Source organism: Lithobates pipiens, unplaced genomic scaffold (assembly GCF_037356315.1).
Source record: "Lithobates pipiens isolate NorthernLeopardFrog02 unplaced genomic scaffold, aLitPip1_a1.2 Scaffold_3, whole genome shotgun sequence".
NCBI classification, from domain to species: domain Eukaryota; kingdom Metazoa; phylum Chordata; class Amphibia; order Anura; family Ranidae; genus Lithobates; species Lithobates pipiens.
Genome location: NW_027507790.1, coordinates 254,471,882 through 254,485,522, shown reverse-complemented (window position 1 = coordinate 254,485,522; position 13,641 = coordinate 254,471,882). Strand labels below are relative to the sequence as shown.

The 13,641-nt window shown below is 48.2% G+C and overlaps 1 protein-coding gene across 2 annotated transcripts in view; it reads right to left on the bottom strand.

The window, feature by feature from the left end:
* LOXHD1 (lipoxygenase homology PLAT domains 1) overlaps window positions 1–13,641 on the bottom strand; it is a 425,609-nt gene that overhangs the window by 357,695 nt on the left and 54,273 nt on the right. For both annotated transcript variants that reach the window (XM_077463060.1, XM_077463059.1), the window contains exon 7: window positions 11,365–11,563. In XM_077463060.1, the coding sequence (XP_077319186.1) occupies window positions 11,365–11,563 (199 nt within the window). The remainder of the gene's footprint in view (window positions 1–11,364; window positions 11,564–13,641) is intronic.

Genomic DNA, 13,641 nt, shown 5'->3' with positions numbered 1-13,641 from the left:
ACAGGCAGGAAGCAGTGTGTCAGGCAGTGAGGATAATTTTAAAGACTTGCTGTTACTATTAGTTCCACAAAGGTTCTTTTCAGGACTGGTATCAGTGGTACGGTAATAGGCTTGTACACGTATAATATTCTTTCTTCCAAATATAGAAAGAATATTATACTTGACTGCTGCCCTTCTGCTGCAGTCTGCTAATCATTCACAACTCACTTGTTCCACAAAGCTCTTTATCAGGACTGGTAACTTGGTCTGTCTAGGGTGCTACGGTACATAGGCTTGGGTGCGGTACAGTCTGCTGTTCTGTAAGGACCGCTATCGGTCCACAATACATAGGGTTGCCGTGCACTACTGCTGACCGCTGCCCTATACTGCAGCAGTCCTTCATTGGTATAGGGACTGACGTACAGTCTGCTAATCACTAACACACAACCTGCTTGGTCCACAAAAGTTCTTATAAGGACTGGTAACTTGGTATAGGGTGCTACGGTACATAGGCTTGAGTGCGGTACAGTCTGCTGTTCTGTAAGGACCGCTATCGGTCCACAATACATAGGGTTGCCGTGCACTACTGCTGACCGCTGCCCTATACTGCAGCAGTCCTTCATTGGTATAGGGACTGACGTACAGTCTGCTAATCACTAACACACAACCTGCTTGGTCCACAAAAGTTCTTATAAGGACTGGTAACTTGGTATAGGGTGCTACGGTACATAGGCTTGAGTGCGGTACAGTCTGCTGTTCTGTAAGGACCGCTATCGGTCCACAATACATAGGGTTGCCGTGCACTACTGCTGACCGCTGCCCTATACTGCAGCAGTCCTTCATTGGTATAGGGACTGACGTACAGTCTGCTAATCACTAACACACAACCTGCTTGTTCCACAAAAGTTCTTATAAGGACTGGTAACTTGGTATAGGGTGCTACGGTACATAGGCTTGAGTGCGGTACAGTCTGCTGTTCTGTAAGGACCGCTATCGGTCCACAATAGATAGGGTTGACGTGCACCACTGCTGACCGCTGCCCTATACTGCAGCAGTCCTTCAGCGGTATAGGGACTGACGTACAGTCTGCTAAACACTAATACACAACCTGCTTGGTCCACAAAAGTTCTTATAAGGACTGGTAACTTGGTATAGGGTGCTACGGTACATAGGCTTGAGTGCGGTACAGTCTGCTGTTCTGTAAGGACCGCTATCGGTCCACAATAGATAGGGTTGACGTGCACCACTGCTGACCGCTGCCCTATACTGCAGCAGTCCTTCAGCGGTATAGGGACTGACGTACAGTCTGCTAAACACTAATACACAACCTGCTTGGTCCACAAAAGTTCTTATAAGGACTGGTAACTTGGTATAGGGTGCTACGGTACATAGGCTTGAGTGCGGTACAGTCTGCTGTTCTGTAAGGACCGCTATCGGTCCACAATAGATAGGGTTGACGTGCACCACTGCTGACCGCTGCCCTATACTGCAGCAGTCCTTCAGCGGTATAGGGACTGACGTACAGTCTGCTAAACACTAATACACAACCTGCTTGGTCCACAAAAGTTCTTATAAGGACTGGTAACTTGGTATAGGGTGCTACGGTACATAGGCTTGAGTGCGGTACAGTCTGCTGTTCTGTAAGGACCGCTATCGGTCCACAATACATAGGGTTGCCGTGCACTACTGCTGACCGCTGCCCTATACTGCAGCAGTCCTTCATTGGTATAGGGACTGACGTACAGTCTGCTAATCACTAACACACAACCTGCTTGGTCCACAAAAGTTCTTATAAGGACTGGTAACTTGGTATAGGGTGCTACGGTACATAGGCCTGAGTGCGTTACAGTCTGCTGTTCTGTAAGGACCGCTATCGGTCCACAATACATAGGGTTGACGTGCACCACTGCTGACCGCTGCCCTATACTGCAGCAGTCCTTCAGCGGTATAGGGACTGACGTACAGTCTGCTAAACACTAATACACAACCTGCTTGGTCCACAAAAGTTCTTATAAGGACTGGTAACTTGGTATAGGGTGCTACGGTACATAGGCTTGAGTGCGGTACAGTCTGCTGTTCTGTAAGGACCGCTATCGGTCCACAATACATAGGGTTGCCGTGCACTACTGCTGACCGCTGCCCTATACTGCAGCAGTCCTTCATTGGTATAGGGACTGACGTACAGTCTGCTAATCACTAACACACAACCTGCTTGTTCCACAAAAGTTCTTATAAGGACTGGTAACTTGGTATAGGGTGCTACGGTACATAGGCTTGAGTGCGGTACAGTCTGCTGTTCTGTAAGGACCGCTATCGGTCCACAATAGATAGGGTTGACGTGCACCACTGCTGACCGCTGCCCTATACTGCAGCAGTCCTTCAGCGGTATAGGGACTGACGTACAGTCTGCTAAACACTAATACACAACCTGCTTGGTCCACAAAAGTTCTTATAAGGACTGGTAACTTGGTATAGGGTGCTACGGTACATAGGCTTGAGTGCGGTACAGTCTGCTGTTCTGTAAGGACCGCTATCGGTCCACAATAGATAGGGTTGACGTGCACCACTGCTGACCGCTGCCCTATACTGCAGCAGTCCTTCAGCGGTATAGGGACTGACGTACAGTCTGCTAAACACTAATACACAACCTGCTTGGTCCACAAAAGTTCTTATAAGGACTGGTAACTTGGTATAGGGTGCTACGGTACATAGGCTTGAGTGCGGTACAGTCTGCTGTTCTGTAAGGACCGCTATCGGTCCACAATAGATAGGGTTGACGTGCACCACTGCTGACCGCTGCCCTATACTGCAGCAGTCCTTCAGCGGTATAGGGACTGACGTACAGTCTGCTAAACACTAATACACAACCTGCTTGGTCCACAAAAGTTCTTATAAGGACTGGTAACTTGGTATAGGGTGCTACGGTACATAGGCTTGAGTGCGGTACAGTCTGCTGTTCTGTAAGGACCGCTATCGGTCCACAATAGATAGGGTTGACGTGCACCACTGCTGACCGCTGCCCTATACTGCAGCAGTCCTTCAGCGGTATAGGGACTGACGTACAGTCTGCTAAACACTAATACACAACCTGCTTGGTCCACAAAAGTTCTTATAAGGACTGGTAACTTGGTATAGGGTGCTACGGTACATAGGCTTGAGTGCGGTACAGTCTGCTGTTCTGTAAGGACCGCTATAGGTCCACAATAGATAGGGTTGACGTGCACCACTGCTGACCGCTCACCTATACTGCAGCAGTCCTTCAGCGGTATAGGGACTAAGAGTTTTGTCACAGGGTCATTTAAAAAATGACATGCAGAGGAAGAGGCAGGCCCTTCCGCAGGGGTGGTAGGGGTAGGGCAGGAGCAACAGGCTTGAGCCAAAGTGGGAAGTTGCAGAAGGTGCGTTCAATTACTTTAAAGGATGCACCAGACTTGGTTGAGTGGCTCGCTCAGCCTTACTCTTCTGCACCCTCCTCATCCTCTCGATCTGCACCCTCTTCTTCACTCTCTGCTATGTGCACCCCCAAAGACACTACCACCAACAACACGACCACCACCACCACCACCACATACCTTCCGCTTGAGTCACTGGAATTATTTTCCGATCCATATCAAGAGGACATTTCTGATGCGCAGCCACTCTTGGTATTGGATCAGGAAGAGGAGGTAGCAACAAGCGCTACTCAGCAGTCTGACGCCAGTACCCAGATCAGCCCAAGGAGGAGGTTGGTCCCCGGTGTTGCTGCCTACTCTACTTATAGCGGTGGGGAAGGTGACGTTGATGATGACGTGTCTAGTGATGTCACGTGGGTGCCCACAAGAGAGGAAGAGGAGGGGAGTTCAGAGGGAGATATGGACCAGCAGATAGGGAGGAGAAGCAGCAATGACTTACATTGCACAGCAGGGACAAAGCAGACTGCAAATGTATCAGGAGCGAGTCATCGACCATGTACGGTCACATCTGGCGCTCCCAGGACACCGGCACATGGCTCCGCAGTGTGGGCTTTTTTTAACGTGTCCGCTGCTGACAATAGCGTTGCCATCTGCAATCTTTGCAGTCAACGCGTTAGTCGCGGTAAGCCCAATACTCACCTAGGGACGACCGCCTTAAGAAGGCACATGAGCAGCCATCACCGAGCCCAGTGGGAGCAACGGAACACACAAAGCCACACTGCAGGCTCTCACCGTCCAGCCTCGTCTTCTACTTCTCCTTCTCCTCTCTCCTCACAATTGTCCTCCACTCCACCTTCCATCACGCCAAGCTCACATTTTTCTGCAAAAAGGCAGGCTTCCGTGGGCCTAATGTTTGAGCGTAAAAAAATGATGACGCCGGATAACCCTCTTGCCCAACGGTTGGCGGCTGGCTTGTCAGAACTCATAGCCCGCCAACTACTGCCATATAAACTGGTGGACTCGGAGGCCTTTCGCAAATTTGTGGCCATTGGAACACCACAATGGAAGGTCCCAGGAAGGAAGTATTTCTCAGAGAAGGGCATCCCAGAGCTATATGGCCATGTTCAGCGGCAAGTGAATGTATCTCTGGCACACAGTGTCGGTGCCAAGATACATCTGACCACAGACACGTGGTCTAGCAAACACGGGCAGGGAAGGTATATCAGTTTTACTGCCCACTGGGTGAACCTTCTGACGGCCGTCAAGCATGTAACCCGTGGCACCCGTGTAGATTTGGTTTTACCGCCACGGATTGCATGCAGGCCTGACTCTTCTTCTCCTCCTCCTACTCCATCCTCCTCCCTCTCCTCCTCAGCTGCCTCCTCCTTTTCCGCTGCTAGCGTCTCTTCCACTGCACCGCCCAAGCTCCCCAGAACCTATTCCACATGCCAGGTGAGACGTTGCCATGCCGTGCTGCGTCTGTTGTGCCTGGAAGCAAAGAGCCACACTGGCCCGGCACTCCTTTCAGCTTTGCGTTCACAGGCAGATGAGTGGCTAACACCGCTCAATTTGACAGTTGGTAAAGTGGTGTGTGACAACGGTGCCAATCTGCTTAGCGCATTGAAACAGGGCAAAATCACGCACGTGCCGTGCATGGCACACGTCTTAAACTTGGTCGTGCAGCGATTCCTTGTCAAATACCCTGGGGTCCAGGACATCTTGCGGCAGGCAAGGAAAATCTCGGCCCATTTCAGAAGATCTTACACGGCCATGGCTCGCCTTGCTGACATTCAGCGGCGACACCATCTGCCGGTCAGACGTCTTATTTGCGATTGCCCGACGCGATGGAACTCAACCTTCTATATGCTTGATAGGCTGCTCCAGCAGAAACGTGCAGTTAACGTCTACCTGTATGAACTCTGCGAAAGAAACGGTTCTGGGGAGCTGGGTTTTTTTTCACCGCGCCAGTGGCTGCTCATGCGCGACACATGCAGACTTCTGCGGCCATTTGAGGAGATCACCAAACTGGTCAGTCGCAGCCATGGCGCCATCAGTGACATGGTACCTTATGCCTTCTTTCTGGAGCGTGCATTGCGTCGTGTCATTGATCAGGCTGTGGAGGAGCAGGAGCGGGAAGATGAGGAAGTCGCAATGCTGGATGAATTCCCAGGGGGGGCTACTCTATCTGAGACAAGTCAACAACAGGAGTCTGATGAGGAGTCAGAGGAGGATGGTGCCGGGGCGGATGAGCAGGAGCAAGAAGAGCATGCTTTAAACCTTTCTGGGATCCCTGTTGTGCGAGGATGGGGAGAGGAGAATGAAGAGGACGACATTATCCTGGATGATGAGCAGGAGCCAGGCCACCACACCGCTTCCACTTTAGTGCAAATGGGGGCCTTCATGCTCCAGTGTTTTAATAGGGACCCCCGTATAAAAAGCATGAGGGTCAAGGACCAGTACTGGGTGGCAACGTACTTAGACCCCCGGTACAAACACAAAATGGCGGAAATGTTACCGCCGTCGCAGAGGGCTGTCAGAATGCAGCACTTCCAGGCCTTGCTTCGAGAAATGCTGCATTCTGCTTTTGCGTGCGCTGGCAGAGGAGCAATTCCCACTCCCAGAGAAGGATTTGCGGGTACCAATCCAACAGCGCCTGCAAGAAGAGGCCGGTTTGAAGATGTGTTGGTGACTTCGGATATGAGGTCATTCTTTCAGCCGACCCATCGACAGGTGTCATCCGGATCCAGCATCAGGGAACGCCTAGACCGTCAGGTGTCCGACTACATTGGGTTAACGGCCGATGTGGACGCTCTGAGGAGTGATGAACCCCTAGACTACTGGGTGGGCAGGCTTGACCTCTGGCCAGAGCTTGCCCAATTTGCAATCGAACTGTTGGCTTGCCCCTCATCCAGTGTCCTGTCCGAAAGGACGTTCAGCGCAGCAGGGGGGATTGTGACCGATAAGCGTACTCGCCTAGCTCACCACAGTGTTAACTACCTCACATTTCTAAAAATGAATGAGGCATGGATCTCGGAGGAATTCAACACATGTGATCAGTAGACCATGTATATGTCTATAAACAATTTTTGGAATCAAGCACACAGACCTTCTTAATTCATTTGGCTCACTTCCCTGACCCAAAAAAGCACACCGTACTATATGCCCCTACCCTCCTCTTTGAAGAGGTTGAGCGGTGTCATATTTCTACTGGGGCTGCTTATTATGAGGGGTTCCCACCATCCCTGTGCTGTGCTGACTTCCTCCTGGGTGTTCTTATTATGAGGGGCTCCCACCATCCCTGTGCTGTGCTGACTTCCTCCTGGGGGTTCTTATTATGAGGGGATCACACCATCCCTGTGCTGTGCTGACTTCCTCCTGGGGCTGCTTACGGTGCTGCTGTCAGCGCTGTATGTCACGGAGCTGCTGTCAGCGCTGTATGTCACGGAGCTGCTGTCAGCGCTGTATGTCACGGAGCTGCTGTCAGCGCTGTATGTCACGGAGCTGCTGTCAGCGCTGTATGTCACGGAGCTGCTGTCAGCGCTGTATGTCACGGAGCTGCTGTCAGCGCTGTATGTCACGGAGCTGCTGTCAGCGCTGTATGTCACGGAGCTGCTGTCAGCGCTGTATGTCACGGAGCTGCTGTCAGCGCTGTATGTCACGGAGCTGCTGTCAGCGCTGTATGTCACGGAGCTGCTGTCAGCGCTGTATGTCACGGAGCTGCTGTCAGCGCTGTATGTCACGGAGCTGCTGTCAGCGCTGTATGTCACGGAGCTGCTGTCAGCGCTGTATGTCACGGTGCTGCTGTCAGCGCTGTATGTCACGGAGCTGCTGTCAGCGCTGTATGTCACGGAGCTGCTGTCAGCGCTGTATGTCACGGTGCTGCTGTCAGCGCTGTATGTCACGGAGCTGCTGTCAGCGCTGTATGTCACGGAGCTGCTGTCAGCGCTGTATGTCACGGAGCTGCTGTCAGCGCTGTATGTCACGGAGCTGCTGTCAGCGCTGTATGTCACGGAGCTGCTGTCAGCGCTGTATGTCACGGAGCTGCTGTCAGCGCTGTATGTCACGGAGCTGCTGTCAGCGCTGTATGTCACGGTGCTGCTGTCAGCGCTGTATGTCACGGAGCTGCTGTCAGCGCTGTATGTCACGGAGCTGCTGTCAGTGCTGTATGTCACGGAGCTGCTGTCAGCGCTGTATGTCACGGAGCTGCTGTCAGCGCTGTATGTCACGGTGCTGCTGTCAGCGCTGTATGTCACGGAGCTGCTGTCAGCGCTGTATGTCACGGAGCTGCTGTCAGTGCTGTATGTCACGGAGCTGCTGTCAGCGCTGTATGTCACGGAGCTGCTGTCAGCGCTGTATGTCACGGAGCTGCTGTCAGCGCTGTATGTCACGGTGCTGCTGTCAGCGCTGTATGTCACGGAGCTGCTGTCAGCGCTGTATGTCACGGAGCTGCTGTCAGCGCTGTATGTCACGGAGATGCTGTCAGCGCTGTATGTCACGGAGCTGCTGTCAGCGCTGTATGTCACGGAGCTGCTGTCAGCGCTGTATGTCACGGTGCTGATGTCAGTGCTCTGTATTACGGTGCTGCTGTCAGTGCTCTGTATCTCCTGCACCCTCTTGTTTGCCTACCCTGGTCCCTGACCTTCCCTCTCCTCCATTGCCTTCATTAGCTCCATAGTCCTGAATTGTCAGAACAATTTCCCAAATAAAAAAAAAATGCTTGTAGTTATCGATCCCAAATTCACCTCATACATGTATTATGCTATTGTCCAGGTGGTGGGACTACGTGCTACCCCCTAATAATTACCCCGTGGCCGCAAATTCGACCTAAAGGTTTGCGAAATTCGCCTCCCATTGAAGTCAATGGAGCCCGCGGCGAACGGTCGTTTTCGCGAACGTTTGTGTCCGTTCGCGTTTCGCGTTCGCGAAACGTCCCGTCGGAAGTTCGTCCATCACTAATCCTGATATTGTCCCTGGCTATTATAGCTATTCTGCATTCACTCAGGACCATTTTAATTAACTTCTTGCCGACCAGCCGCCGTCATTATACAGCGGCAGGTCGGCACGATCCCACAAGCCTTTAAAGCTATATGTCGGCTCCTTTAAGCGGGATAGCAGGCGCGTGTGCGCTGCACTGCAGGGGTGCCAATGCTTGTGGCCGACGGTCCCGATCATGGGCACCAGAGGCAGAACAGGGACATGTGTGTGTGTAGACACACAAATCGCTGTGTTGTGAGGAGAGACAGATGGGTTCCTAATAGCTAGGAACAACGATTTAGCATGTCGGCCCTTTAAATGCCTATAGCGCGGGGCGGGGGGGGGCCAATGTGCGTTGGTTGGCAGTCAAGATGACCGCCAGCCACGCGTGATCGCTGGCACCAGAGCCAGAACAGGGACGTGTGTGTAAACACATAAATCCCTGTTCTGTGAGGAGAGGAGAGACAGATTGTCTGTTCCTACTAGCTAGGAACAACGATATGTCTCCTCCTCTAGTCAGTTCCATCCACCCACAGTTAGAAACACACATGAGGGAACACACTTAACCTCTTGATCGCCCCCTAGAGTTAACCCCTTCCCTGCCAGTGACATTTACACAGTAATCGGTGCATTTTTATAGCAATGATCGCTGTATAAATGCCAATGGTCCCAAAAATGTGTCAAAAGTGTCAGATATGTCCGCCATAATGTCGCAGTCCCAATAAAAATTGCAGATCGCCGCCATTACTAGTAAAAAAAATAATAATAATAATAAAAATGCTATAAATCTATCCCCTATTTTGTATACGCTATAACTCAATATACACAAATTGCGATTTTTTTTTTAACCAAAAATATGTAGAAGAATACATATCGCCCTAAACTGAGAAAAAATTTGCTTTAAAAAAAAAATAGAGATAATTATTATAGCAAAAAGTACAAAATATTGTGTTCTTTTCAAAATTGTCGCTCTTTTTCTGTTTACAGGGAAAAAATAAAAACCGCAGAGGTGATCAAATACCACCAAAAGAAAGCTCCATTTGTGAGAAAAAAAAGGATGTCAATTTTGTTTGGGTGCAACGTCGCACGACTGCGCAATTGTCAGTTAAAGCGAATCGCAAAAAATGGTCTGGTCATTCAGAAGCCAACTCTTCCAGGGCTGAAGTGGTTAAAGTGGATGTAAACCTTCACATATACCCAGTGAAGTGAACAGCTTTAGATGATACTCAGAGATTAAACAAATCACCTTACATAAGTTTTACTTGCATATTTGCTGTCTTCAGCTTTATATAATGATTAGAAAGTGCAATTGGTGTTATAGATTTTCACTTCCTTATTCAGCAGTAGCGGTGTAGTGTTGGATTACACTGGGAGACAGCTGATTGGAGGAAAGGCACACACCCCCTCTCCAGATAGGCAGAGACTTTCAGAGCTGTGCTGTGAGTAGAGCAGCTTTCTGCTAATCTACTTATAGCACCCACCCTGACACAAAATTCAGGCTGATAACAGAAGACTGGAGCAGGAGAAAGCCACGGGACTTAGTGCTTTGAAGAGAGATAAGAAAACACTGCAGATATGTGTGCCCAGCTCAAATTTCAACGGCCGGCTTCTGTTGGACCAACTCCAGTACACACGGGCTGAATGTCGGCCGGTTTCCGTTAAAATGGCTGATGCCACCTGACATTTAGCCCGTGTGTACTAGGCTTAAGTCTCTGACTTGGAACAAAGTTTGCAGCATAATGCCTCGTACACACGATCGGACTTTCCGCCAACAAAACCGTGGAATTTTGTCTGAATGGCATGGCTCAAACTTGTCTTGCATACACAAGGCCACACAAATGTTGGTCAACAATTATGAACGTAGTGACGTACCACATGGTTTTTCAGCTCTTTTGCACCACCCTTTGGGCTCCTTCTGCTAATTTTTGTATTAGTAGAAGTTTGGTGAGTTTTGATTCGCGCTTTTCATTTTGTGCTTTTCAGTTTGTTTCTGAATGGCAGTTCGTCAACCAGCCATGTTGCGGAATCGGAGGAGGTAACGTGTTATTTATTATTGGCCTTGGAGTTATTTCTTTGACATTATTTTTTTGGTTGAATAATAATTATTTGATTTGGCATATTTTCTATATTTTTGGATGCACAGAATACACTTTTTTGATTAAGATGGCATGTCTAATTTTTTTTTTAAATGCATGATAAAAAAAATTGTGGAGAATAATACTTGGCGATGTGTTTTACTTCAAATGACAGTTTGGGAATAGGCTGTTACATTTTAAAAACCCGAATGTAAAATTTACAAGGGACATCAACATAGTTGTATCTTTGATCTTAAAAACTACGGGATAATGGTGTTGTGGTAAATTGCCTAAATAAAAAAACAAAAACATAATAATATTATTCTTGATATCACTAGAAAAAGAAAAGCCTTTGAAACATCGTTTACAATAACTCCATCAGTATCACCAGCAAAGCAGCTTCATTATTATCCCATTAAAGAAGAAGAGAATTGTGTGCTGCATTTGGAGATTTCATAATTTGCAGCGTCGCAAATGTTAATTCTCCATTACGAACACTAGTTTACAAGACCGACCGCTTCTGATTCCGAGCATGCATGTTTGTACTTTGGACTTTTGTCCGACGTACTTGTGTACACACGATCGGAAAGTCCGACAACACACATTTGTTGACGGAAAATTTGAAAACCTGCTAGCCAACATTTGTTGGCGGAAAGTCCGCCAACAAATGTCCGATGGAGCACACACACGGTTGGATTTACCGCCAACAGCCTGTCATCGAACATTTCTCATCGGGAAAGTCTAATCGTGTGGCTTAAGAGTTTTGTCCAGACCCTGGCTTTGTTCCAGGTCTGTGCAGGCCAGACAGATTCGGGCAGTTAGCATTTTGAGAAATAGGCCAGCAATGGCAGCTTAGAAACTTTTCCCAGTACAGATTCCCTTTAGTCTACTGATCTGTATGTTTTGGATCCAAGTATATTAGAAGTACAGGCACTGTCTCTTACCAGTATGGTCGCCCGCTTTTCCATCCAGCTGGTGCTGAGAAGTTTTACTGCTGGGTGTTAAGGTTCGGCTGAGCTGGCAGTCGGTATGGTACAGGGAGAACCACCGATGGCATGGAAACTGCCATGACTTGTCTCGGTTTGTGTTGGTGACAGTAATTTCGTTCACATACCAGGCATGTTGTTGTTCCAAGCCGTCATGCTGTGTTAAAAAAAAAAAACAAGAGTGGACTTTATGTTTAATCTTTTTATTAAATTTTTGGCTTTGGAGCCTCTGTGCCCACCCCCAGGCATTGTTTTTGTTTTGTTTTGTTTTTTTAATCTAAAAGGTTTTTATTGCTCACAAAACAAACAGTACATCCCAATATGAAACTCAATACATGTTTTTCTAGTCTTGAATTTTCCAACCTACCATCTATGGTTACATTTGTTAACAATTTAAATTGGTTTCTACTCGTGGTACCTTTGGATTCATCACAATTTGTGGCATGTGATCACCCATTACCGTCAACCTCATGCTGCCTGCACCCCTGCTCTTATTTCGGAAGCAATTTCAATATCTGTCTAGATGTCTGAGTCTTACTGTGCCTACACCCCTCTGAGCAGTCTCATTTGTACTAACTCCATGGGACTTAGTCCTGGTGTGTCAAGCCATGCGCCCCACAGTTTGTCAAATTTGCCAGGGTTCCCTCTGTGCTGGTATATATACTTATCCATTATAAGTGTTTTTATATGTGTTGTATCCACATTTAAGTCTTTGGTGGTGCGGCCGATTTCCAACTCAGTAGGATTGTTTTCCTAGCCTGAAATAGTGTTCTGGCAAAGGCAGTTCTTTTCCCCTCCTCTACTATCTCCCCCTCCAGAACTCCCAGCAGGCAGTTTAGTGGTTGAAGGGGGACATTGGTCTGGAACACCTGATTCAGTGTAGCCAGAAACTCCATCCGATATCTATGGAGCTTTGAGCAGCGCCAGAGGAGGTGAATCAGATCCCCAGGCACCTACCGCATAGTGGGTCGGGTATTCTGCCCATTTTGTATAGTTTTACAGGTGTATAGTGTACTCTTAGTAAGATGTATAGTTGGGATACCTTTCGTGCCACATTTAATGAACATGTATTGACTGCCTGTAGGGCCTCCTCCCATAGTTCCCCTTCAAAAGGCCCTAAGTCCGCCTCCCATTGTGTCGCTGCCTTCATGGGGTGCCCTTCTAAGAATGACGACAATAGCATGTTGTAACATTGGGAGATTATGCCTTTTGTGTCAGATGCATCTTGTAGCATGTGAAAGACCGGAATAGGGGACTGATTCCACTTCATGGCTTCCCCATGTGCCCTAAGGGCATGTTGGATTTGTAGATAGTAAAAGAGCATGTTATGGGGCAGTGCCCCCAGGCATTGCTGATGGGCGCTCCCTGATTCACCACAGCGATGTGAGCATCTTACATAATAAACATTGGTAACAAGTGGTAACATTATTGTTTATATATAATATGTTATGTCATTGACTGTTGCATTTTCTTACATATAGTGCTGCCCTACTACTAGCATTGAGGGTCCTGAGGAAGCCTGAAATTGCCGAAACGTTGACCAGACTACCAGAAATATACAGAACTCTACATGTACACTTGTATCTTACTGTAAATTAATACTTATTATTTCAGATAGCTATAGTGGGGCATATGATTGGTACTGTGCCCACATCTGGACCTTGTGGAGGCAGGTCATGTTTACTTTTCTTATATGTCATTTTTAACCAATTTTGAATAAACATATATTTTATGCATTGTATTTGTGTGGTCTCCCATACTGAGCCCTTAAAGTCCAATCCATATGGGCAGAGCTTGAACTATTCCAGCCCGCAATCTCTTTCTTCTTATGTATACAAGTTTGGCTTTATGAAGTCAAACTTGCTTTTTTCGCAATCTTTTTATTAAGTATTTTCAGACAATACAGGTTTACAATACAAATACCAAATCGCAGAGGTGGCTCTAGGCTTTGTGAGGCCTTAGGCAAAACTTAAACATGAGACCCCCCTCATGCCCATAATAGGACAAATAATTCAAGCACTAAAAATTAACTGTATAAGGAGGGTACAGAGGGAGGGTAAGTGGACACAGTACAGGGGGCAGGAGGGAACAGTACAGGGGGGAGGGTAAGTGGACAAAGTACAGGGGGCAGGAGAGTACAGCGCGCAGGGGGGTAAGTGGACAAAGTACAGGGGGAAGGTAAGTGGACAAAGTACAGGGGGCAGGAGGGTAAGTGGACAAACATTACAGGGGGCA